The 27,120-nt window shown below is 38.6% G+C and overlaps 2 protein-coding genes across 9 annotated transcripts in view; both read right to left on the reverse strand.

Annotated features, from left to right (window-relative positions):
• usta (uronyl 2-sulfotransferase a) overlaps nucleotides 1-6,758 on the reverse strand; it is a 52,222-nt gene extending 45,464 nt beyond the window's left edge. The window contains exon 1 of one of the 2 annotated variants that reach the window (XM_039693459.2): nucleotides 6,231-6,758. In XM_039693459.2, coding sequence (XP_039549393.2) covers nucleotides 6,231-6,456 — 226 coding nt within the window. In that variant the 5' untranslated portion in view covers nucleotides 6,457-6,758. The remainder of the gene's footprint in view (nucleotides 1-6,230) is intronic. The other variant, XM_039693460.2, reaches the window with a different exon arrangement.
• A 914-nt stretch (nucleotides 6,759-7,672) lies between these two features.
• sash1a (SAM and SH3 domain containing 1a) overlaps nucleotides 7,673-27,120 on the reverse strand; it is a 206,053-nt gene continuing 186,605 nt past the window's right edge. For 2 of the 7 annotated variants that reach the window (XM_039693456.2, XM_039693458.2), the window contains exons 8-20: nucleotides 26,899-27,000; nucleotides 23,265-23,397; nucleotides 22,351-22,748; nucleotides 20,653-20,724; nucleotides 20,374-20,511; nucleotides 19,637-19,769; nucleotides 19,082-19,251; nucleotides 18,476-18,685; nucleotides 17,765-17,915; nucleotides 16,644-16,772; nucleotides 13,311-14,263; nucleotides 10,498-10,629; nucleotides 7,673-10,399 (exon numbers count right to left, since the gene is read on the reverse strand). In XM_039693456.2, coding sequence (XP_039549390.2) covers nucleotides 10,139-10,399; nucleotides 10,498-10,629; nucleotides 13,311-14,263; nucleotides 16,644-16,772; nucleotides 17,765-17,915; nucleotides 18,476-18,685; nucleotides 19,082-19,251; nucleotides 19,637-19,769; nucleotides 20,374-20,511; nucleotides 20,653-20,724; nucleotides 22,351-22,748; nucleotides 23,265-23,397; nucleotides 26,899-27,000 — 2,982 coding nt within the window. In that variant the 3' untranslated portion in view covers nucleotides 7,673-10,138. Of the gene's footprint in view, nucleotides 10,400-10,497; nucleotides 10,630-13,310; nucleotides 14,264-15,668; nucleotides 16,773-17,764; nucleotides 17,916-18,475; nucleotides 18,686-19,081; nucleotides 19,252-19,636; nucleotides 19,770-20,373; nucleotides 20,512-20,652; nucleotides 20,725-21,810; nucleotides 22,749-23,264; nucleotides 23,398-26,898; nucleotides 27,001-27,120 lie in introns of those variants that run through there. The other 5 variants (XM_089118695.1, XM_089118696.1, XM_039693450.2 and 2 more) reach the window with 4 other exon arrangements.

Here is a 27,120-nt window from a genome sequence, read left to right on the forward strand (position 1 = left end):
TAGGGCATAATTTGGCCTCTTTAATGCACATTATTACAAAGGGATTTTTTTTTTTTTTTACAAATTAAAAAAACTCCAAAGCTCCTTCCATTTTCCACTGATGTTACTTTGACAATGTATGATATTAGATAACATGTTTGTAGTGAAATATCTTAGCAAATGCACAGTCAATCTGGATTCAGTATTTATGGCCCCACAATTTTGCTTGTTGAATATCTTGTATCAGTATTTTAGTCATTTTTAGTAAGGTTTTTATTTCTCAAAATGAGAAATTTATGATTTTATGATTTAATTAATTATTAGCTTTAATAAACTCCTTAAACCCCCAAGGGGTTAGCAAACCTCAGTTGAGATAAACAGACAGCACATATGAAATGGGAAATTGTTCTGGCAAGAGAAGAGGTTAGGGATTAACCTCTTCAAACCTTAGAGGTTATACTGTTAAAAAAAAAAAAAAAAAAAAAATCACAAACTTAAGATCAAGATAATCTCTTAAAGAGTGTTAATTTGTGTTTGCGGTGGCCTTCCAACATTCCACTATAATTCATATTGAGCCAGAGATACCTCTGTAAGTTGGCTGGTTTGTTTAACCATAAAAACCTCTCAGCAGCTGTTATTTATGTGTGCACGAGTGTGATATTATAGTCTAAGAGGGAAAGTCAAGGCAACATAAAACACGATTAATGGCACAAACACACCCAGTGTTTCTATGACCCGCTATAAGTCACACAGAACTGCCGAACTGCCATAAACTCCTCAGACAGCAACACAAACACGTGCCACTCAAATCTGCTGGTAACGGGCATAAGAGGTCCTCCCTCTTTCAGTTTCAATATACCTTCAAAAGTTTGTGCCAGTAACATTTAACATTGCTAATTGTGATTTTAACAGTAACATTGTGAAATATTCTTACAATTTAAACTGCCCTTTTATATATTTTAAAATGTAATTAATTCCTGTGATGGCAACGCTGATTTTTTTTATTCCCGTTTTCACATGATCCTTCATTAGGGTTGGGTATCGTTTGAATTTGAACGATTCTGATTCCGATTCCTTGTTTCGATTCCGGTTCCTAACGAATCTCGATTCCGATTCTTTTAAGAGGCAGGGTCAAAAAAGTTTAGCTAACCTTGCTAACCAACGGCCTTTCTGAAGGAAATACTCCTTCTGTAAAAATACTCCTTTTGTCACAAATTTTGCATTTTGCAGAGATTTCGTTATTTTTAGAAAAGTGAAGCCACACTTTGGATCCCCGACGTAAGCTACTCATGTTTGACTCGCGCAGTTATGCCAACACTTCCGGTAGACGCTTCTTCGTTGGTGTTGTTCAGCGGTTTCTTCTTCCGCTCGGTGGACTGTGAATATCGAAACTAGGAATCGAAATTTTTACTTTTGAACGATTCCGGGAAAAACGAAAAGTTAGTCTCGGTTCCAATCGATACTCGATTCTCGATACCCAACCCTATCCTTCATACATCATTCTAATTTGTGGATTAGCAATTTGATGCTCATCCTTGCTGAATAAAAGTATTAATTTCCTTCAAAAGTGTTTTTGAACAGTAGTGTATACACATGTACAAACAATACACTTTAAACTTTGCAGCACAAATCTGAAACCCACATATCATCATGAAAAACAAAGTTAGTTGAAAGGTAAAGATATACCACTGGAGTGTAGAGACTGATTACCATTCTGAACTTCCTCACACTAGTTGAGATACAAAACAACGTTGCACTTGAGCACCGTCCAAGATGTTGACTTAACACAAAAGTGCTCACACACACCAAATCAGCCAAGCCAAAAGTAACACCTGCTCTTAAAGTAAATAGGACAAATGCTCATCCTCCTGCTTAAAAAATATTGAGAGAGAGAGAGCGAGAGAGCGAGAGAGAGAGACTCAGTGACCCCCACTCATACCCTGCAAACCTCTCTCTCTCTCATCCGGAGATTGATATTTCACAAACTCCGAGACGCACAGCCCAGAGCACACTGGCAAAAATGTTTTTAAAAGGTCCCGCCAATCAGCTGCTGTCAGATGGACTGAAAACAAACTGCTCTCCCCAGATTAGGGAGAGAACATTAATAACAGCAGTGTATCAAAACGCACCTAAAAAATATACCATGTGAATACTGAGATTCATCCTTGACAAGGTACAGACTGAGAAACCGGTGTCCATCAAAGCCATACAGAGTCATACAGACATCCTGGAGAAGTTTTATCACAAAATTAAGTAACTCTTTATTTTGATGGTCCACTTTTAGACATTCTACTAACTGAGTAACTACTTTGCAAAAACATGTCAACTAGCAGTCATTAGAGTATTAGTAGACTGTCTGCTTAATATCTAAAGCTTTATTGTAATGCTTCCCAACAGACATTCTACTGACTATACAGCAAGTAACTTAGTTTTCAACTACTGTGAACTTATTCCATTAACCCAAACCCTTACATTTAACTGCCAACACTGCATTGGCTCCCTATTAAACAGCGTATACATTTTAAAATATTGCTGTATACCTACCTACAAAGAACTAAATGGTTCAGCTCTCCAGTACTTGAACAAGCTCTTAACGCAATATAGTCCTTCATGTCTATTGCAATCTCGATTCTGGCCAGTTATTAATACCAAGAATATCAAAATCAACTGCTGGTGGTAGATCCTTTTCTTATTTAGCACCTAAACTTTGGAACAGTCTCCCTAACATTGCCCAGAAAGCAGACCCAGTCTCTCAGTTCAAATCTAGACTAAAATCACACCTCTTTTATCTGGCATTCACATTATACATTTCTATTATTCAAATTAAAGGTTCTCTGAGCGATCCTGGGTGTTGTTGACGTTCGGAATATTTTCAAACAAATCGGAGGCTAGCTAGACCCTCCCTCCGCCGCATCTCATCTCCTCCCCCTCCATTCCGTGCTTCCTGAAATAATTGTGAACGTGCATTTCTAGCAAATTATATCCTTGTGTGGGTTTGGCGAACATAAGCGTCAATTTAGAAGAAAAAAACAATTTAACGTTACCCACCTGTCCAGCAAAAACAGAGCAATCTGAATGTCGGACTGGAAGCCCTTCTGCCGCCGGAGTTCTCGCCATCGTTCAAAAGCTTTGCTACCGATGTAAATTCGGAACTTCGCACATTCTTCATCCAACTCCTTCTTCTTTTTAATTTGTTCTTCAGAACGACGTCTCTTTGGTCGTGTGTCGGCCATTTTTCAAACTTCCCTCTGATGCTTCTATCTCCTTCACACACACACACCCTTCATGTGCACGCGCACTAACCCCCCAGACCCACCCTCAAATACTTCTTGCCAGTGATTGGCTGGAACACTGTTTGTTAGGTTTCGTGGTCCGGGTGAGACATGATTGTTTTTGGAGCCTGTGGTGTCTACAGAGACCGCGTTTTTTTACAGTGTGTTTAGGGGACAGGCAGCTAGCCGATAGTGGAGACGTTTGATGTATGTGACAAAAAATGATTTGGCCCCACATCGCTTAGAGAACCTTTAATTTAATGATTATTATGCTGCATACCGGTAGATTAGGTCAGCGGGAACCGGGGACACTTCCTAAAACACCTGATGTACTCGTTACATCATAAGAAAAACGGCATGTACGCTAATGTAAGTCTTTCCATTTATTCCGAGGTTTACTGAAGTCAGCCGGATCCGGGCCGTATCCAGATCAGACGGTGAACCTGCACCTGGACACGACCACAACGCATCCCTGAAGTGCCAGCCTCATCAGCCCTGTGAAGGCCTCATCATGGACACCACAACAAACTCGTCTCCATATACCGGTGTGATGACCTCCATAAATATTGAGAATGATCTGATCCAATCCGACTTCTTCTGACCTGTAATGTTCGTCCATTGGCCAGATCATTCTTTTGACCAGATCATATCTGGTCTTTTTAACAGTCTACTAATACTCTAATGAAAGTAAGTTGACTTGTATTTGTAAAGTCACAGTAGAATGTCTAAAATGGACCATCGAAATAAAGTATAAACCATACATCAATGCACCAAATCTTTAATAATGTATGAAACAACGAAACTGTGTCTTATGAGGGGAACACTAATAAGGACTGTGACAGCATGAGTCTGTCACCACAGTATGAGGGTCAGTGAGTGTTTCTGACTGGAGTCTGTCTCCATCACTAAACACAAGCTCATTATCAATGTTTTTGGCACAGTTAGTCTTATTCTCCATTCTTTCTTAATGCTGAACATCCCTGGCTGTCCATAGCTCGTTTGTTCATTCATTTCCCACAGCCAGAATACGCTACATCTACTCTGCAAAAGGTTTGCCCTGTATATACACACAAGCCGTTTATGTTCATTATTGTTGTAATGTTAGTTTCTGTGTGTATTCATGCGTTTTGGAGATACTCTGAAGGGGTGGGATCTCGTGGTTTAAAAAAGCTAGCTTGCTATTGCTAACTGCTCCAAAATTGCCTACTCTACCTTTAATTTGATTGAGGATGGTTGATGTTTTACGAATTGAAGTTCAAGAGTTGCAATCTACATGCACATGTGGCTGTAACATTACAAAGCTTCTGTATCTCCCTGTTGCAGTGAACAAGGCTGGCTCTGTGTAGCATGTTTTGAGGGAGTTAAGGAGCTGACTGGAAACCGTGGGTGCTCCTGGTGAAGGTGTTGATGGTTAAGGGTGAGGCTTGAGCAGATCAATGTGGATGAGAAACCACTTAGCAGTCACTTGGAAAAAGCTGAAGTTCACCTTAAGAATGCATCACTGACTTAGCTTAAAGGGATAGTTCACCAATAAAAATGAAAGTTTATGCATATTTACTCACCCTCTTGTTGTTACTCTGTATAGTTTTTTTTATTTGTGGAATACAAAAGGGGATGTTAGGCAGAAATAGTAAATTATGGTGGAGGAAATGATAATCAAATAAACCTAAGTTGCATCAGTCCAGTAAATGTTCATCTTGAGGCTGGACAACATTTTTAGAATTATATATTAATTATAGAATTAGAATTATATATATATATATATATATATATATCTTAGAAATGCATGTATCAAATATGAAACAGCCTTTATAGGGTTAGATGACCTGACAGAGTATCAACGGCATCTGCAACTGACCTTTCTCACAAACACTCTAGCAGAATGAAGGCAAGCATGCAATACTCATCATGCTAATGTTATTCTCAATATCATACCAACACAATGACACACACTACTCTTTATGACTACATAAGACTGTTACGCATCGCTCACCTCGCACTCTAATAGACCTGCACTGAACAGCTGAACATAAATTCAAGTGCAGAAATAGGCAAGACTGTAACTAGTCACTTGTTTCTTTTGTCCCAATGGAACATACAGCAAACATTAAACAATAAAAAATGGAATTATAAAATAATTTTGTCTCTTTATTACCCATGTGAGACCACTAGACCTGATGTTGTCTATATGCATGGACTTCAAATGGGTTATATTGCCAAAACCCGCTTGTATCAAAAATGGTTTCTTGTCATACCAAGGCAGGCAAAGACTGCACTAACCTCAGAATAGCCTTTAACAAACTATAGTGCAAGTGTTAAACACAGACAGATCATACATAAAAGGTAGAAAGAACACACAAAGGTTGATGCCTGATGAATTAAAGATGCAGCATGAAATATGGGTTGGGTTGCTTTGACAGAGTGAACATGAGTACTTTATATCAGATGGCATATTCTGTCGTTCTTGTGAATTGACATTCTGCACAAAGACTGAATATGGAAAACAAACAGTTCTTCTATCTATATTATTAGAAGTTAAATGGATAGTTCGCCATCATTTACTTATAGCCTCATGTTATCTTGCATGGCTTTCTTCAATTGACAAGTTTCCCAGTGGCCTTTAAGTTTCATTTGTTGGGAAAAAAAGATGTGAAGTTAATGGTGACTGATCATTACATGGTTGGAACACTATGTGGGTGAGTCAAAAAAAAATTAATCGACTATCTCTTTAAAATGTATTTTACATATGTAAATACCCCCCCATAAAACAGATCCTCCACACACGTTTTCCTTTGAGTAGGCGAAAAAGCAAACCTGTCCGAACACGTCTATTCAAGAAAACGTACAAAAACCCGAGGGAATCCAACATCTGCCTCGGCGACACAGAGGAAATGTTGATACTTGAATGCAGTGACGACACAGCAGTCGGTACAAGTATCCAAACACGGAGGAAAGCGAGAGGAAGAGCACGAATCTTACCGAGGTACTGCCTGATCTCCAGCAGAACTTTAGGGGGTCCTCCGTTCAGTTGGTAAAACAGTGAGCCGAGACAGAAGAGCAGCAGTGTGGCCATGCAGAAAGCATAATCGCGCAGGGAGAAGCGAAGCCTGAGAGCCGATAACCAGAATCCCTTTCTGCTGTTGCGATCTGTGCTGTGACTCGCGGTGTGATTGTTTAGACGGGGGCTGCTGCTGTAATTCTTCATCGTCTCCTCACATGGAAGCGCCGAGAATGGTCGTCACCCATCCGCCTCTTTAGATATAAACTTTTCAGTCAACAAAAAAAAAAAAAAAACTGAAGCCACAGATTAAATACGCGCGAACGGGGCAGTTCAGATGTTCGTCCCCTGCTCAGCCGTGTTTTCTCGTCTGCTCTTGCTGAGCTATTTTTGCGAATGAAGTTGGGAATCCATCCTCTGCTTATTGGGGTTAGTGTCGGTGTCAGATTACCGTATGTGGAGGAAAAAGTTCAACCGAACTCCCGCTCACTCGTTACCATGCGGAGCTCAGCACCACCAGGCGGACGACACGTGAAACCGGCCCAGTAGCCTAGCCTACATCATCAGGCATCAGCATCAAATCCACTAATTATTTCATCAGTTACAAATATTTTAATCAAAAGGGATCTTTCATAAAAAAAACAAGACAAAAAAGCCGATCTATCTATCTATCTATCTATCTATCTATCATGAACGAATGGCATTTGTCAAAGTGGCAGAAGGCTTTAGTGTAAAAACAAGCTATGCTTTTGGAAGCAATTTCCAGGTCACTATTGTTAAGGCACAAAGATAGAAACCATTTCAATTAAATATTCAGCCAAGAAGGTGGTTTATGAGTGAGCAGTTTTTGACCATTTGAACTAACAAACCTAAATTATAGCTACTCTTTCAGTCATGTAAGTAAGTGTTAGAAGAATGATAAAAGCAGTCTGTCTCACAATGGTTTTATTTATAGTGCAACACTATATCTTTTATTTCACTGAAGCATTGTAAATCAAATGAAATTATGTCTTTATTTAACCCACCCGTCATGTCTGGTGATTGCTAAATCAAAGGGTGAACAATGGCAAAATTGCAGTCTTAAGCAGCGTTTTAACTATTTTATCAAAAGAAAGAAAAAATGTAAAATAAAGATTAGTTTACATGTTCTCAAATAACAATGTTTATAGAGTACTGTTGAAACTAGTTATTTGTACTTTGAAAATACAAATAATTCCAAAAAAAAAAAAAATTAGATTTCTATTTCAGATATATGATGTTCTTTTAAACTTTCTATTTTTCAAATAATCTTTTAAAAACAATGTATTATGATTTCTACTAAAACACTTATTCTATGTTTAGCAGCAAAACTTCATCAAAAGGATCATGTGACACCGAAGACTGGATGATGCTGAAAACAGACACACACAGTAACGAAAAGCAGTCAGTGTGTATGATATTCTTTTTTTTATTACACCTCAAAAGGGACAAATATTTTAAGACATTTTTGTTTGTAAATACACAAGCAAAACCTTTATGGACAATCATTAGCGAACTGAAACCAGATAAAATCATTTTTATACATGTATTTTACAGTGGTCACTGAAGCATGTCACTTGCTAACTAACTAGGTGAAAGAGTATTGCTCTATGATGTATAATCCAGCTAATAATTACATTTGATGTAAAAGCAAAAATAAGTTATTTAAATATCAATTACATATACAGAATGTGCAACCTCAGTTAATCATTTCATATATGTAATTAAAACCCAGTTTTATATCACTGGTCATGGTTAGTTCTGTAATTAATTAACAAGTGATTATATTTTTAACAGATTTGATATTTAAACAGCTCAACTCAACCATCAACATTTGACCTGAAAACAAACATCTTAAAAAAAAAAAAAAAGAGACAAACTGTAAATGTGTCGATTTGTAATCTCATTTTCTCCACAATGGAATTAAAAAAAAATTCATTCTTTAATAAAGTGCATTTTTTTTTTACAGTAACATTTCATGAAATATATTTTCGATTTTAAATACATAAAAAGCCTCATTGTTATCAAAGCACTCATCTGATAGCAATCTGAAGGCAACCATTCTGATTTAAAGGAATCTAACGATTCTCTACTGCAATTTAAAATGTTCATTAAATTCTTGAGCGTTACGGTCAATACATTGTGCTGCATTACATACAAGAGAAAATGACATGAGGGAGAAATACAATTCTAAAGCGAGCATTCAAAAAGACACCGTTTCATAAAACTGCAAGGCCTTGGGGGAAGCATGACTGGTGTCTTTCTGTAACTGGAATAAAACCAAACGATCTTCAGAAGCATCTGCATGCACTGAAACAAGGTGAATTCTCACCTCACTTGCTCAATCAAAAACCACCTGAGAGTGATTGCACGAGAAACTCTTCATTGTGCTTAATTTGGAGCAATGTAATGTGATGATTTCATACTAATGCCTAAATAACGTCACACACGTCTGTCAGCTAATCTTGTACTTAAAGCTCAGTTTTCATTTAGAAACGAATCGGCCAGATGCTGTCCTTTTTGTTTAAGTAAAGTTATGTCCATCCCTAGTTACCTCATAACACCTTATTCTCCCTGAAACACACACGCCATTTGCAATGTGTTCTGAACGACAAACAAAATAATCAAAAATAATTGTAAATCAGACCATCAATCATCCTTTTTTTCCTCACAAACAAAAACAACACAATGATGTGACTGACTTTCACTTGGAAAATCAAAACATAAATAATGCTTTCTTCTTAATTTTTAAAACATGGCTGAAGCTACAGTCTGTGTAGGTCACTAGTAGTGTCAGAACACTCCCCCAAACTATTCAGTATCAGTTTTGATTTGACTTATTTTAAGGCTAAGACTGTGTGCTTTCAAGAGCTTGAAGCTTTTTCTAAGATTAAAAAAAAAAAAAAGTCTTCAAAAACACCCCAGTCAAAGTGCAAGGCAATCTGGGGCATACGAAAAAACAAACAAAAAAAAAAAACACCTGTACACATTTTACTCCAGCAAGAAAATTACAGCTGTGTGATGCATCAGTCGCACCAGAGAGGAGTATGATGAGAGGTAAACAATATGCATGACTATAATTTTCAAGATAACAGGCAACATAAATTGATACAGTAATAAACTTTGATATGTCGCAACAGCCGAGTAAGTGACGCATATTGTGTGAATATTGTTCGTTTAGAAGACCGGGAAGATTAAATGTGCTGTAAATATAAAGTATTATATTAAGCGTAATACAAGGAGTGAGGCTAAAATGGAACCACGAAGAAAGAAACAAATGCAACGGTTTGTACAAACGTAGTACATACTTGCTAAAACCGTGACCAAGTATTGGCCTGAAATCAAAATGTGCATATGGCAACATCATGCTTTTGGGTATTTTAGAAACACCCTTTACTTGACTCACCCATCTTTTCATATACTGTATGCTTAGTTTGAGAGATAAAGTAATATTATATAAGCAAAACCTGCATGAAATGATATTGCTTTGGCCAGGTGACATACTCTTGATATTCATGTGCTTAAGCACAAAACCTTTATTCCTTTAGAGTTTGTTTTTTTCCTAAATAAATCTCACGCTTCCCGAAAAAGTGAGAAAGGGTTTCAAAACAGTCTTTAAATTCATACAAAAGCAGACATTTTCAGAAAAAAAAGTGTGCTTTCTTTCGACAGGTGATCCTTTTTCAATGGAAACATCTGTTGATTGGCCCACCATAACAGTCCTTGGAAGCCAGATCGTAAAAGCCAAAAGGCGTGAGATTATAAGACGAAAACTTGGGGGAAAATTCGGCAGCTGTTGTCCAGGTCTGTCCCTTCACCTGGCAGAAGAGTTTGATCCATTTATTCTAGTTCGTAATAGCTCGTTTTAGTATTATGACTGTCCTGAGCTGCTGGCTGTGACTAGTTGGGCTTCACTGAGAAGAATACGTATGTGATGGTCCTCCTTCAAGCCAGCTTCCCTCGCTCTTGCCTCGTTTAAGGATGACACACAACCCAGGGTGTCAAAACCTGCAGCCAATAGAGGGGCAGAATACATGGGCATTCCGATCGACACGAGCCAATCAGACACAGAGCTTAAATGAACAGGAGACGCTGGCTTCCGACACATGTCAGTCAAACCTCCTGAGGGAATCTGCGGAGATAAAGAAAACACAAAGACCGAATGTCAGTGCTAATGCAGTCAATTATCATGATCTAATTTGGCTAAATAAATCTGCCAAAGTAACTCACAGCCATGCGGTGCTCCTTACGGAGTTGTTTAACTCTGATCTGATCCAGACTGGACGCCACGTCCTTCACTGGCTGCTGGAAGTCCTCCGAGTACCTCTGTACTAAGAGCTGAGGAATACCACACCGGCCGTGCTATAAGAAACACAAAGATAAAGGGAAAGATTAGCCAGGATAACAAGATCTAGCTGAGTTCACCACCTCTGTTAACGGCCCACAGGGCGGACGCTTGCCGTTATATTTTTAAAACAATAATATCTTAGAAAAGACCTTAAGTAATATTGACAAACTATATATCATTTGAAAGCTTACAATCTCTAGTTTCCATATTTGGTGACTGATTTTCAAAATAAATTACACAGGAGCCGTAATTATCAATTTGCAACTTTTCATACTCAAAGTGTGTTCAGACCTTTATTTTGAAATAGCAATGAACATGAAAAATACAGTTTGTATTCATGCCAAGAGTTCAAAAGATTGCATCCATTTGATTATTTTAGAAAAAAAGTCTGAAAATGTTTTAAATATTGAGAAAAAAAAAATAAATTCACCGTTTGTGATGTGGCAGGAAGCTATTACGCATATGCGTTTTCTTTGTATGTTTCTTAGAGGTTGAATTCATATAAAAATCTGCCAAACTTCCCATACTACTTCTGAATAGGATCTATACTTCATTAATTGTATGAGAATTGTGTAAATGATGGTTCAGATCACTCAAAACACATATGGAAATGGAGGCACCCTTATATGGGCAGTAATGGAGTCTGGTTGTGCCCTAGTGAAAAAGTTTGGTACTGCACCCAAACAAAATCGCACAGAAAGCTCTTTTTTTGAGATATCAACCTAAAAATTTTAAACACAACTTGTTTAGATTTTTTGGCTTTGATTTTTCTGCAGTTTTAGAGTAGCTCAGGTTTTGAAAATATATATTTTATATAAAATATGAATAATTAATGTTTTACATTGTACATTTCCATAACCTCAAACTTCTATAACTTTTTGCTTCACTTTCTTAATTTATTTCACTTCGACAAAAATGTCAAATGTCTTCTTTAAAACAAGACTAATTTTACGTCTACATTCCAAAGCATTCTTGAATTACAACCATTTAAGTTTTAAATGTGCATTTCCATGTCTATTCAAAAAAAAGGAGGGTGACAGTTAAGCAACTGGAAATCATCTCTAGAAACCCTACAACCCTTAAGAGACACAAGTGGTCATCAAAATATAAAAAAATAAGAGAAGAATTTTCTTTCCTACAACACTGCATTGAGTCAAGCTAAGCTGTGATTAGCGCTCAGCTAATGTGAGTGGAGCAACATTGGTCTCAGGCTGTGGACTCTGAATAACAACAGAAATTATCAGATCATAAACTTCACTTCATGTGGCTTTTTAATTGATTTTACGGGTGGTAGAGACCGAGGATACTTGGAAATGGAGATTGACTCACAAACAAGCAAACTTTATGTGGCAATTATAGCATTACAAGGAGAGCGAGACTAAATTGTTTGTTTAATGTGAGAGTCAGCGCTTTAAAGCTAACATCACCTTGTGTGGCGTAACAGATCCAGTTTAATCTTTATCAGGACGTCTTTGTTAGCATGCCAAATGACCATCTCGCTTCTCGAAAATAAACAGTGTGGCTTTATAATATTACAAACCAATCAGTTTTTTTCATTGTAGTAAATCTCAATAAGTAATAATCTAATCAAAACTCCAATGTTTTGATAGCACATGAGAGCCGCAGTGTTTACGCTCCTCTGGGAAATCAAACAATGAACAGCAAACAAGCTGCGAGAGGAGAATGTATACTTGTGATTTCCAAATCTATTCAAATAGATTCAAACAATTCCTTGTGCCCAATATGGGATACATCCGATAGGCTGTGGGTCCAGGCATAATTGGATTGGCTGCCAATAAAAAGCACTAAAACTCCAGGCAGCCTGTGCGGTTTGAAACCTCAAGTTGCTCCAGTTTTTATTTTAGAAAGGGGACATTTTTCACCACTTATTCACCTTTTTGTTTGTGATAACCTCAGAGAAGTGATTTGGAATCAGGTTTGTTGATGGACATGCAGTGGACACAATATGTACCCGATTTGAGATGTTCTATGAATACTAAACTCACTGCTTATAAATTACACAAATCCTTCCACTTTTCCACTGCTATTGCTGGCATGACTGAAAGGACTTTTTTTTAAGGATACATGATATGTTTATAGGTATGTCTGTGCTAAGTCATGCAATTAAAAAATAGCTAAAGAAAAGGAGGACAATTAATTGTAGGGACCTATACGTACTACACGGATGTCTTGTATGAAAGTTAATGAGTGGAAATTAGTGTTTGGATGAGCACTGATTACAATGAATGCTTTTTTTCATTTCTCTTGACACTTGCAAAAGAACTTCCAGCAGTAAATGGAAGGAAAAAATAAACTGGCAATGATGGCACAGCCAGGGACAGTGGCATGGTCAAGTCAAGCCCCCAACTGGTAATCATTGTGATTCTGTTTAGACTGCTATATAGTGCCACACTTTTCTCCATATGACGCAGTTTATAAAAAACTTGCAGTCAACTTGAACATGTCCATAAGCAGGGTTCCTCAAATCCCTAAAGAGTTCTTCACTGTCCTGAAGAGTTTAGCTTCAAGCACAAAGTCATGAGCAAGCCAATCAAGGTCTTACTAGAAAATAACAGTCTTTGAAGTTAAATTAGAGCTATTCTTCTTTGCCTCCCAGGAAAGGATTTGAGGAACCCTGTTATACGGTCCCATTTGGTATTTAAAGTTTTCGAAAAGTGAACACAGCATTACTTACTTTATCCGAGTATGGCTCTTCAGTGAGGTCAATCCCTTCCGAGTGCATCCTGTCCTCCAGCAGTGACTCGAGGTCAACCATTTTGGCGTGGGAGATCTTCCTGCTGAGGGCGACTTTAGCACCGTGGATCTGACGACATGCTGATTCAGGCAGGTCAGACAGCCAGGGTGGACTCAGAGCAGCAGGAGATTCCCCTGGTGATACTGGAGAACTCTCGGAGGGAGTAGTTGGGGGATATATGGGTTTTGGGGGTAGGGTTGGGGTATTTGGCACCGAACCAGAGAGCACCAGTGGAGGGTGGCGCAGACCATTTGGCAGACGTTCTTTGGACTTTTTAGCAGGCACAGGAGGCGGGACAGGTGGCTTTTTAGGGTGAGTCCGTGGAGCCGGGCTGGTTGGGGCAGAGACAGGTTGGCGGTTTGAAATCTGAGCAGCAGGCAATTGACTGACCAGGCTGAGAGGAAGCTGTGTGGGAACCATAGGTCTCTGCAGCGAGCCTGTCTCTCTTCCAACACAACTCTGGTCCTGTTTTGATTCTACAGGATCTGTATTCACTGTTTTTTTTTTCCTCTCCAGTCTGCCTCTATCCTCACTGCCATGCTCCTTCCGCTGATCGAAGGCCTGCTCCCAGTGTATATCCCCCAGAGAATGAGAGCGCTTCCAAGACTCAGGGATCTCCTGGGAGCCGTCCAACTCCTCACAGCTTCGGCTGACCGGTATGTGGGAGGTTGGTACTGCTTTGGAGCCCTTCTTGAGGCAGAGGCTTCGCAGGTTGAAGCTCTTTATGGGCCGGGGCAGAAAGGTCTTGGGGAACTTGTGTTCCTTCTTGGCCTGCTGCTGTAGAGCTTCAGTGGAGTGAGTCATGGGAAGAGTGGGATAGTCTGTAGACTTCACACCCCCACAGTCAAATCCAGATGAACCACGGCTGTGGTGCGACGACTTTCGGCTCTTACCTGAAACAGAGATTCGTGCTTTCACATAAATTAATTAAATCACACACAATTCCTCAAAGGCTTCAGAAGGTACCTCATGTTCAAAGAATAACCCTGATGTCATGAAGATGATGAAAAGGAAGAGCTAGAATTGTAGCAATTTGTTTCACAAATGAGTACAGCTCTTCCACTCTCTCATTGATGCATTAGCCAAACCAATAATGCACACTGTTATTGGTTTGGTTCATGCATTAATGAGTTTTATCATAATTAAAACCAAACTACTACAATCTGAAATGTATGCTGTTAGAAAATAAAATGCAAAAAATTGCACCTTTAGGTAATAAGGTATCGAATCTACCCCTAAAGGGTGGCTATTATTACCTTAAGGATAAATATTAGCAAATTGTGGTACTAAAATGCACACCTTAAGAGTACATAAGGAACACGTGTGTACTTTTAAGGGTACTGCACCAGTTAAAGTTAAAGGTACAATTTTAGATTTTTTTTTTTAACATAAGTCACTTGTTAAGAATTGTAAAAATTAAATTGACATGTTGTTCCAAAACTGTAGAACTTAAAAAAAAAGTTGTCATAAAGGTTTAGAGAAACATGAGGGTGAGTAGATTATGACATTTTCATTATTTGGTGAACTACCCTTTTAACATGCGAGAAGAACAGAATCAGAATCTAAACAGAAGTAAAGGTATGATAAAGTACAAATGTTGTATGATGTCACTAAACTAAACAGGTTAGTGATAACATTGTTTTGCAGATACCCAGAGGAATAAATCAATTCACAGTTCAGTGTTAAGTGATTATGTAATGGTTAGTTTTAAGTTAAAGTGTTAAATGTGAGTGTTAAGACATGATTTTTATTTTTAAATTTTGATTTTTATAAGTGATAAAAAACACAAATTCAGATCATATTGATTTTGAAAGTTGCATATTTTCTGTCATGTTTCCACATCAATTCTACTTAATATGCCAAGTATAGAGTTAGTGACAGTCAAGCTATTTAAGATTTGCAGAGGCACAACACTTTTTATATTAAAATAATAATATATCATAAATAAAATGATAAATGAGCTTTTATATGGAGGGATCTTAGAGATACATGTACAAAACAAACAAACAAATGATTATGCCATGGTTGATAAATGATGGAAATAATCTGGAAATGAGAGAAAGGAGCCTTCAAGGCTGCATTTAAAGCATTTTCTCCCCCTGGCCCATTAGTCATAGGCTACTTTAACAGAACCAATGACTCAAAAAACTGATGGTGACAAAGCAGCACACGCTCCAATATCGAATATAATAAGCTCTGTACTGCTGCTCTTAAAATAAATAAATGGAAAAGTAATCAGCACAGAAAAAATAATGTCAGGAGGTGAAAAGAGATGAAAAAAGCAAGCAGACCAGAATGCAAGAGATCAAAGAATGGATTTATTTTCCACATTGGCAAATTGCACATATTTTATGATCCGTTCTAAACACTCAGACTTGTCTCCACACACACATACATCCACAGACTCATACACCTGACATACACAACAGGAAGAGGGATCAGTCAGTGTTTTAAGATGCCAGTAGAGGGTTAAAAAGGCAACAGAAGAGTGGAACCCTTAAACACTGAATTTCTTTGGAAATACAGAATGAGATACGGTCCTCACTTACATAAAATCCTCTAAAAATAGACTTAGTAGGTTAGTTCCTACTTTTACACAATCTACATAAAATATCAGCCTCCAACCGTATGTAGCGTCTATGCAGCCACGCTATTTTGCATTTAGAAAGTCTTTTCTTTAAGCACATAAGAACTTGTGCAATATGACCACACCAAACACCACACACAAATATGGAGTGATATTTCTTGAAATGGCAAAGGGAGGGAGACAGTGATGTTTAATAGAGATTGAAATGAGTCTGCCATGGAGAACATTCTCAAAATCATCGTCCTGTGTGCAAGTCCTGCTGTGAGCACAAGCCTCGTGTGAGTTTATGTCGGTCTCTCTTTAGATTTCTCGGAAGCAGCGGATGTATTTTGATTAGTCAGCGATGACAAAAATTGGTTGCTGCTTTAGGAAATGTTGATTTCTAACAGAATGGAAGCAAGCAATAGCAGAAGTCTGTGTAGGCTGGATAAGAGAGTTAAAAGAAAGGGATGATGATGATAGAGCGCCTCTGGAAAAGAGCAGCAGAAAGAGAACAGGGCACAGCAGATGTGACAGACAGACAGGCTTGGGTTAAATCCAGATGTGATGACAGGTTCTCATTGGCTGTTAGGACACTGAGTCATGGCAGAGGCCCAGAGGTGAGAGGATGATGTCATGGCGTTGCTACACTAGGCTGGACATGGTGATGCGGTTGGTATGGAGATGCTAGACAAGCGCCTGGTTACCATTCTCTAGGTTTTCGTTGCTTTCGTAGCAGCCAGAGTCCCGTGGGGAGTCAGCCATGAGGCCACGCCCCTCACAGAGGAGTTTCTCCTGAGAGCCAGAGAGGGCGCTGCGCTCCGGATCACTGCTACCTAGAACACAGACACACAAAGTTAGGAAATGCATACACTTAAACAATTTTTTTAATAAACAAGTGAAAAAGTGGATGGTCCTGTCCTCTAATTAACTATCATAGCTAATGGATGCTAATGCTAAGACACGGATTATAGACATTAGTTGTTTGGATAAACATTTAATATATAGTGCATTTAGTAAACCCATGTGTCCGCTACTTTTCAAAAACAAAGATTTTTTTAAAAAGAAAATAACACTTAATTAATCTTGAATTTAATCTTAAAAAAATAAAAATTTGAGTACAGTGTACTCAAAAATATTAAGCAGCACAACTGTTTATAACATTAAAAATAAAAAAAATGTTTCTTGAGCAGGAAATTGGGATATTAGAATGATTTCTGAAAATTCAGCTTTACCATTATAGGAATAAATTACATTTTAAAGCACATTAAAAACAGTGAACAGTAGTGTTATCTGATATGCTCCATTTTCACATCGTTCTATCTTCAGCCTGTGATGCACGATATTATCGTGAGGGGGCGGGGCTTATTTGATTATCACCTTGATTATTTGCTCATTAATATGCTTGTTTTATTACTTTGTTTTATATACGAGAATATTTGTGAATGAATGGATCACCATGCAATTCAATTTAATGTGGGATGTAGTTTTTTAGTCTTAAGTAGTTTTAAAAAAAAATTCTTAGAGTCCTCATACGCACGTGTTGGTGTTGTCGCAAGTGGTGATGTTATGAATTTAGGCAAGGCAAATTAATTGTAGTTCCTCATCTTAATTTAATAAAAATAATAATAAGAATAATTTAATACATTAATGGTAAAACAAGGCAATTATCATATAGATATTGTCAAATGCATCTGCCATCGGCACAACCCTAGTGAAGAGATATTTTATATTGTAATAATATTTCACAATATTACTGTTTTTACAATATTTTTGATCTGCAGTCTAAGCAGTGGTGTGATGTATATGTGTTTGTGTGCGTACTCACTGTCATAGTCCTGCAGTAGCTCTACAGCAGTCATCAGTACGGCGCGATGTTGGGGGTCTTTGATGTTGAGCTCATCTAGATCATCTTCCTCCAGTAACTTAAACGTGTCCAGGTCTTCATAGCCATTAAATAGGAACGTTGGCATGTGCTCCTAAAATACACACACGCATACATACACAGATTAAACACCCTGTAGAGAAGTAGCACTATGTAGGACCCCTACAGCTAAAAATACCCCACTCCACCCTAGTGGTTCAACTATTTATGTGTGGGAATGTTTCCAGACTTCAAGCTCTATTGTGACAGCCAACTATCATTATAGTCCATTAACACACTGAGAATCAACACAATGAGGCTTTAAATGTGTCCTGGTGTCTATTGTGTGTAGCCGTAAGGTCTGTAATGTAATGTTATTTTAGATGTAATAATGCAGGAGCTTGTGGGAGGTCTGAAGGGTGTGTATGTCTCTGTGTTTAAATAAAAAATTTTAAATGGCAAAGGGAAATGACCTCATCCCACATTCTCATAGTCACACCAACATCCACTTTTTATTTTCTCATCTCTCCCCATCCCACTCATACATGTTGTCAGTAAAGATTAAAGATGAGCCCCAAACTCAGATTTATGTTAGATGATTATAGATATGCCAGTCAAAATTTAAATATGTACATAATTCAATAAAAATGGTTGTGTGTGTGGTCTTTTTCTCACCTTCATGTTGATTCTCTCCAGTAGCTCCTCAACAGAGCTGGGTTTGGGCGGCCTGCCCTTCCTCCTCCTCCGAACCGCTCGTTTGGGCTTCTCCACTTCTTCAGCCAGCACATCCACATAGATGAACTTAAATGTGCCCACCTTGTTATTGAGCAGACCCATCCAGGTGCCCATGGGTGGCTTGCTGATGATATCAATCACATCTCCTGTCTTAACAGAAAAACAGAGAAACTGAATGAGTTACATTACATAAAAGTTCACATTCAATAAAATGAAAAAAAAAAAAAAAAAAAAAACACTGAATGAAAATACTAAAATAATTAAGCCTGAAACTAAGAACAAATTTACAAAATGAAATAAAAAATAATCATAGTAGTTACTTTTAATGTCTCAAATCACCCTAAAGTATCTTCCTTCTCATATAATTAAAATTATTTAAACTCATAATTATTTATTTACTAAGTAGCTATGTAATAAGTTGGACCATTTCATGTCTAATCACAGTGGTTTGTAAAGGTCTAAAACATAATTTAAAAATAATGAGTAGTACACACACACAAATTAATTTGAGATGAATCTGATTAATCTCGCGTGTGTGTTCAGTACCTTGAGCTTGAGTGAGTCTGTATCATATGGACTCGGTGTGAAGTCAGTGTGAACTCTTGCTCTGCCGCAGAATGGGCCTCTGTACGGAGGCTCTTCATCATCCCCATCCTCACTCCTCACGCTCTCTCTGTTGCTGGCTGATGAGTCTGTGGTGCTCACAGTCTGTCCACCTGTGAGAGGACCAATGCAATCATCAGTCAGGCCACTCAGAAAAACATCTGCATGATTTGAGGCATCATTCATGTCAGTAGCACAAATATCAAAAGTTGCAATGAAATAGTAGACAGATTATCGAAAAAGGATAAATCTAGGCAGGGTTTTTTTTTCCAACAGTTGTTAATTGGACCGAGGCAAGATCAGAATGCAAGCTTGCAGTCAATTGGTGGACTAAATGATTGGAGAAATCCGGCATGAGTCACCAGAGAGAAGTCTATAGTTTTTCACCAGAAAATTGAGTTACGACATTTGATGCCAAATTACAATTCTAAATTAGGGTAAAAGAAAGTATGAGCAATAGTGATGCTTGCCTTGGAAAAGAACAAAAAACACACTTACTCATGGAGCTCTGGCCACTGAGGGAACTGCGGAGACTCTCTACAGACCCTCCTGCCTTGAGTTTGGGCTTCTCAAGAGAGTCTGTGTCTGGTTGAGGAGACTGAGGACAACTGGGTGTCCCATCTGTACTGGACTATACAAATACAAAGAAACAAGAGAAATTAAAGTGTATCATTATTTATAAAAACAAATCAAGAAAGATAGACAGCAGATGAAGGACATAATATAAAGCTCACAAAATGGACATTTGCTGCACTGCTGTAATTGCTCTACGTCACCACTAGGTGGGACTACAACATAATATATGATTACAGGGTGCAAGATATGAAGAACAAATGTGCTGTGTTGACATGAAATTCCCTCATGAAATGAGCTCAACAACGACTAACACACACAGATCTCCATCAAACATGCTAAAAGAGATCAGACACGCCATATAAATGTGAACGCTTTGCCTAACGGTAACTAAAACCTAATGAGCTGCCAACAGAGGCAGCATGTGAATACAGGCAGTGAGTGTGTATTCAACACTGCTCGGGAGTTTGGGTGTATTAAATTGGATGAGCTTGTATCAGGCTACATAAAGTGATGTTTGACCCAAGTTTGAAACAGAAAGTGGGGCACACATGTGCTACTTTCCCCTGGAGTAAAGACAGGGTCTCACCTCTGAACAAGCCTGCTCTATAGCACATAACTCAGCACGGTCAAAGCAAGCACACGAGCATCTCTGTGTGTACCTGTTCAGAGAGAGACCCGGCATATTTCTTGGACATGCGTTTCCTCATAGTCTCTTTGACAGACTTGACTTTCTTCCCTAGAGAGATGCGAGATGTGGTGGGAGATTTCACAGCATCCCTGTATAAAGCCTCCTGCTCCTTATGCCACAGAGAGAGACAGAAAGAGAGAGAGTGATTAAGCACACTGAAAGCCAGCCGATCAACACAACTGAATAACAAACAATGCAGCTGCATATGAGAGCTGAGACCATGAAGAAGCGAAAGAGTATGTGTACTCACGCTAGGCTCGGTCGTGTTGACCACATGGAGAGAACGATTAGACAGGTCAAATCCTCCAAAGCTACACGTTCTCTACAGAAAAAAAGACAATCACTGTCAAATCAATTCACAATAAATTAATATATTTAGAGTGTCATTTAAAACAATTCACAAAGTCTCAATGATTCATGCTACTCTTGACAAACTGCTAAAAGAAATAATTCATGGTATGACCTGATTTCCTATTTAAATCTGAATAAAATCTTTCAGCAGTTGTTTAACATTATGTAAATAAACTGGTGCTTTCTTGTAAAACCTTGAATGAACTGAAAATTGATACGAAAAAAAAAAATAATAATGAGAATAAAGCACAAATGTCAACTGACTTTACAGCAACATCTTACACAGCTTAAATTATATTTAAATGAACTGGCTTTTTAAATGAAATGTTCTACAAAAGCAGCAGAAATATGAAATATCCAGTTCAAAATAAATAAAGATCAAAAGGTATAGTATGAAAAGCTGTTTCATTTTCCATGGAATAACATCATGCACTTTAAAAAAAATAAAAAAAATCAAATCCATCAAATTTAGCATTCATGCCCAGGCTGAGAGGCATTTCCAACCCAAAATTGATGAAAAAGTTCACTGATGAAGATTCACGGTCATGTTCACATTCACTATGAATGACGGCGAGGATCCGCAGACGGCAGACTCTACAAAGCTGCAGAAGGAATTCTATATCATTTATTTTTCTTTTTTATCTATCATTCTCCACTATCTCACAAGGTCTGCGAGTTTCAATCATGATATGATACACATGACTGACTACAAGAGAAATAAAAAGGAGAGAAGCTCAGAATGAGGAAAGATAGAACTAAGTATTATCACAATCTCTTTCTCTACATTTCTCAGATTATGAAGTTTTGACTCAAAACTACAGAAATGTGAGTCTACAGTAAAGATGTCTTATAGACAGTCTAAGGGATGTTTTTATGTTTTTTTTTAATACTGATAGTCAAGGGACAGCAGTCTGTATTTTAGTATCAGACTGTCTTGAAATATAGCTCAAGTTAGTTTAAATTGTGCCCAACAGAAATTCTCTTTAGCAGCTTTGCAGCAGCCTGTTCCTCCAGTGCAGCAGGGGGCACTGTAGATCTGCTCTTCTGGCACACTCACAGACTTCTGCTGAATGCGTAAGAGTACACGCTTGGTGCAACGATCCATGCTGGACGCCCACTTCCTGTTTGCGTCTCTTTCGTCCTCCAGGAGCCAACGCCTATCGGCTTTACTCAGCGTGACGGGCCTAACCAGCCCGGTCCAGTTCAAGTGGCCATACAGGCTGCGTTCCACCACGTACGTGATGTTGAGCTCGCTAACTGCAGTCCTTCCCTTCAGGCGCCTTGGTGGAAACAGCCAGCTACCCACTACTCCGCTCCCACAGCTCTTCCCCTTATCCCTGGCCAATGGAAGCTCACGAGTTGGAGGGGAGGCAGGCAAGGTGGAGGACGTTGCGATGGTTTTCTGAGCATTGCATGAACGTTGGTAGAGCAGGTGCTTGGTGGAGTACGCATAGTTTGGGTCAGGCTTATTGCGCTGCCACATGGAGACGGGCGGCCGCTTGGTGCTGTTAATGTCATCTAAAGACACCAAAAGGGGGTGCGGCTTTGGGCGGGGCCTCGTGAGGCCGTAAAAAGCGTAGACGCTATCAGTACTTACCCCGTGAGATAGAGATAAGGCCTTCCGCATCTCTCCGTCTGTAGCCGAGCGGGAGACTTTAGCATTGTCGTCTGCCAAACCCTCCAATTCAGAGAAAGAGGAGCCACTACCCCCCACAACACCCAGTCCGGATCCAGCGCTACTCTTCCGTGGAGGGCGGATCAGGCCATGAGGGTGCGCGCCTGGGGTCTTCACTAACTTGTGAGCAGGTTTCCAGGCATCAAGGCTGCTGGTGGAGGGTGAAGTGTTTAAGCTATCTGTGTCCCCGTCCAGAGAGAGCTGCTCTTGGGCAAGAGAGGACAAAGAGGAGTCTGTGCACTGGGCCGGCTTCTTGTGGATTTCTGCATACAGGGCGTTTATGTCATCACATAAAGGAGCTGCATCTAGACTCAGCGAATCTGTAAGAAAAGGAAGATCAAACTAAAACTTCTATAAACTGAAATATAATGACTTTGAATATAATGAATGATCTCTACTCAACAGCCGATGTTAAAATTCTATAATATTTTGTCGAAATACCGTTTGAGTTCTAGATAAAGTTGGAGTTCAATAATATTTTTTTTATGTTTTTAAAGTCTTTCATTTACATATTTTTTTATTACTTTTATAACATTAAATGTCTTATCTCTCCTTTTTCGATCAATTTAATGTATTCTACTAGAATAAAAATATACATTTCTTAAAATGTTACTGTAAATTAAATATAAATACAGTAACTAACATCAAATGTTTTAAATGATACCACTGAATTTTAGGCATCACAACAGTGTAAAGTTCACCATGAAAAACATCCATTGAAACTTGATACAAAATTACACAGAACAGTATCATTAAATTAAAACATTTCATTTTTAAGGATATTCTCATAATAAACATCAGTTAATGCAAGATAAACAATATTCTCTTCCAGCTACCTTGTGAGCCATGTCTTTTGCTGTCATCCACTTTGATGAGTTTCTTGCGAACACGTCGAGTCGAGTTGACCAGCTTGTGAAGCCTCTTGAATTTCACAGAGTCTTCCTGCTCATCATCTGACTGCTCCACAGACTAGAAAGGGAAAAGTCAGCTTCAATATTAAATCACCCCCTAGAAACATGCATACACACAACATCTCTTCAATATAGACATACACACAAAAACAAAAAAAGAAAATGATGGTTTCAATTGGTATGAACAGATTATGACATGTTTAGGATGGGCTCTTGCTATTAAGGACATGATTTATGAAAACAATGCAGCATGGAGTTACGTGTTATGAAGTAGTGAGTCCAAGGAAACACACACACACAAGTCCTGTTTTTGGACATAACAGATGAGTATGAGTGAGCATTTGTGGTGGAATAAATACATTTGATCTGAAATGAATACAACAGTCAATAGTCTAAACTGTTGAGATGGTTTATGACCCCTCCCCCAGCCTAAAAAAATCTATATAAAAATATAACAAGAAAGATAACAAAAAAAAAAAACATCTGATAATATGTTCGGCATAATATATGATGGTGAAACGTCTCATCCACAAAGACAAAGCCTCTTTAATCCTTTTTATCCAAGTCCCAGACTAGCAAACTCAAAATACATTTTGTTCTCTGCAAACGTACACCACATTATGGGATGACATGGTGTTATTGGACTAACAGGATATAATCGGTGACAACCACAGGCTGTTTTAAAATAACCAAGATAGACTGAGCTGTTTTGACCAAATTGAATGATTGGCAAATATATCTGGTCATCCTAACAATCCACACACTTAAGTGCTCAACTGAGATGTTGAGGTTGAAAGTGATCTTTGACTGGAAAATTAAAGCTCACACACACAAAATCGCACTGGTTTACCATTGGCACTGAATAATCTTTCGTAATTATTCAAGGCCACAATGGCCAACAGCCAAAAGGAAGAGTCGTACAACGTGATAATGGACATGAAATAGAGGATTTGGACAAACAACAGCAGTATATTTTCTGTGATGCAAAACTACAATGTCTGCTCCTCAAATCCAGTCACCAGCAAGTTTACTAAACCATATTTCAAACAAGAGCAAAGGACAAAAGAAAGGAGAAAGAAATGTGTCCAGTGTTCCTACCGGCAGTAGTTTCCTCTAGGACAGATGTTAGCAACACTATCTCACACCGAGATGAATACAAACTGTAAACAGTTTTTTTGAAGAAAACTCAGCAATATCTGGAGGCAGGGGAAAAGGCGTGAGCTTGGGCGTCCGGAAACACAGCGAGGTCTCCCATATGACCCCTGAACATCCTTAATGGTCTTCAGAGGAAAGGAGGAATGTAGGCCAGACAGAAGAAAGGCAGGCCTGATTGCAGTCCATTCATATAGAGATACAGTACATCCTCTGTGATAGTGGATTCTGGCACTGACCCCACATCAGCTTACTCTGGCGGAGCTGTGATGGGTCACTATATTGAGTGCAGTTGACACTGATCTCATGACAAGGGAACCCTGCAGACACACAGTGAGCTCTGGGTGTTCTGATTAGTGTTAAACTGAGCTCAGATCAGCGGGGTGCCCAGAGAGAGTTGTGCCCATCGTTTTAACTGTTAGAAGACTAGGGCTGACCTATTTCCATTTATAAATAGGAGATCATCCAACCCAGGGGCAAAGATTCCTACAGAGATCCACTTTCCCATTCAGATGATGAGATTCAATTTGCACATGCTTATGTGTGCCAATGACAGACAGGAGGAAATGTGTGTGTGCGTGCGTGTTTCAGAAACAGCCTTGGGGGTTCTGAGATACAGGGACTTTTTTGAATAAGACTTTCTTACCTCATTTCCTGTCCCTTTGCAATCAGGGGTAAAACAGTACAGTGGGAGAATCTCAAGAAAAACTTACCATATTTCACCCAAATAAAATAATAAATTACTTTTGCAGAAAGAAAATGAAAGCTTTTTAGGACCATTCCAAATTTTTTGCAAGACATTATTTGAAATCGCAATTTATTATATATAATGTGTAAAATATGATACTGTTATGTGTGTGTGTGTGTGTGTGTGTGTGGATATATACTACACATACATGCAAAGAATTATATATAATTTGAAAGAGTTTAATGTGCATTAAAATACGGTCAAAAAAAAGGTGTTTATTGATTTTGGCTTTATACATATCCTGGATATTTCTTGACACACAGATGCACAGAAAGCGCAGCAGCGGGGACGGGCAGTGACTTCTCTGAGCGGACACAGGGATTTGCTGGGCGAGTGAGTCATTCTGCAGCTGTAAGCGCTGAGCGAAGCAGTGCTGTGGTTTGTTAACATCAAAAAGCATTGCAAAAACAGCTTAGCTGTTGACCATTAGAACAGGACGTATTATGTTTACTTACAGAGGCTGGAAGCTGCTCAAAGTTTCCATGATAATAACTATGTGTGTATTAGTGTACTGGCAGCTTATTTCTCAAAAAGGGAAAACTAAATCCACCAAACCTTTCAATGTTTTAACCAAGAACACATTCATGCAGAGCTAGGGACGGCCCTGTGCGGAGGCACGCACATGTACCATTTACAAAGCAATAACTGGAACCAAAATAGTGTGTGACTATTTCAAATCACAAACTGATTGCAGTGGTTTGTTGGTTTCAAAGCAGAAGAAAAAGCCAGAAGCGAATAAGAATAGCACACCTTCCACACTCACATCATATTACCCTTCAGTTAAGACGCACAATACGACCTCTTTAACAAGGGATATTTAGTGTGCCAGCTCCCCATGCCAAGTACATATGACATCATTACTAGGGGCCTTACATTGAGCTGCCAGTGCCAAATGCTCATTACAACATCAGTGGCTCCTCATGAACACGACATATCAGCTTTTCAGATAATTCTTTAGTTGATTCAATGGTTTATAAGTTATGATTAAAGATGCACTCAGTAAATTTCCTAAATTTAAAAACCATTACAGAAATTAATATTATTGTAAAAATGTGGATAAAACTATGTACACGAGACTTTGAGAACACTAGTTTATCATCTTTTTTTTTAAGTTAAGTTTTAAGTTTTATTTTACTTAAGAGTTGATGATCATGTTAAGATCACATGACCAGCCTAATAAGACTCATGGGTGACTGCAGGTAAAACATTTTGAGAGTAAAATCACAAACCAAAAACTTTTTTTTTTTTGCGCGATACATTCAATATCATCATGTATGGATATAAATAAATCCATATTTGCCAGATCATATCAGTATACATTCTGAGTGCACCTTTAATGTATGATGACTACAAAAGCATCCTAAGATTTATAAATCCTAATGTTTCCAACAAATGAAAGTGAGTGTTCAGTGTGGTTATAGCAGAAATGGGGATGAATTGGGTTGACATATGGACTGCCACTGCCTGAGTTTATAAACCACAATGTCACTTGTCTGAATAGATCTAACTCCACACACCAATATATAGTCAGTACAGTGAGAGACATTACTAACACTTACTGATGGGGGGGGGAAATAAACTTTGATGTGACTGAATGAGGTTATGTTATAAACACACCTACTCAGGTCTACAGTCTGGGTGGTTGAGTATAGTACTTACATTGCAGGCGGAGGAGAGGTTAACAGTGGGACTGGATCCATCAGTCCAGTCTGCTGTGTCTGTACTGCTGCTCAACTGTCTGTTCCTTTCATATTCCTTTAACTATGGAGAACAAGAGGTCAAAGAGAGCCACCCCCTCGCCCTCAAACTCACACACCCTATCTGTGACAAAAATACAGTCTGAGAATACCCCACACATGTATGTATAACACACACACACAC

Source organism: Pimephales promelas, chromosome 13, assembly GCF_988280905.1.
Source record: "Pimephales promelas chromosome 13, fPimPro1.hap1.1, whole genome shotgun sequence".
In the NCBI taxonomy this organism is placed as follows: domain Eukaryota; kingdom Metazoa; phylum Chordata; class Actinopteri; order Cypriniformes; family Leuciscidae; genus Pimephales; species Pimephales promelas.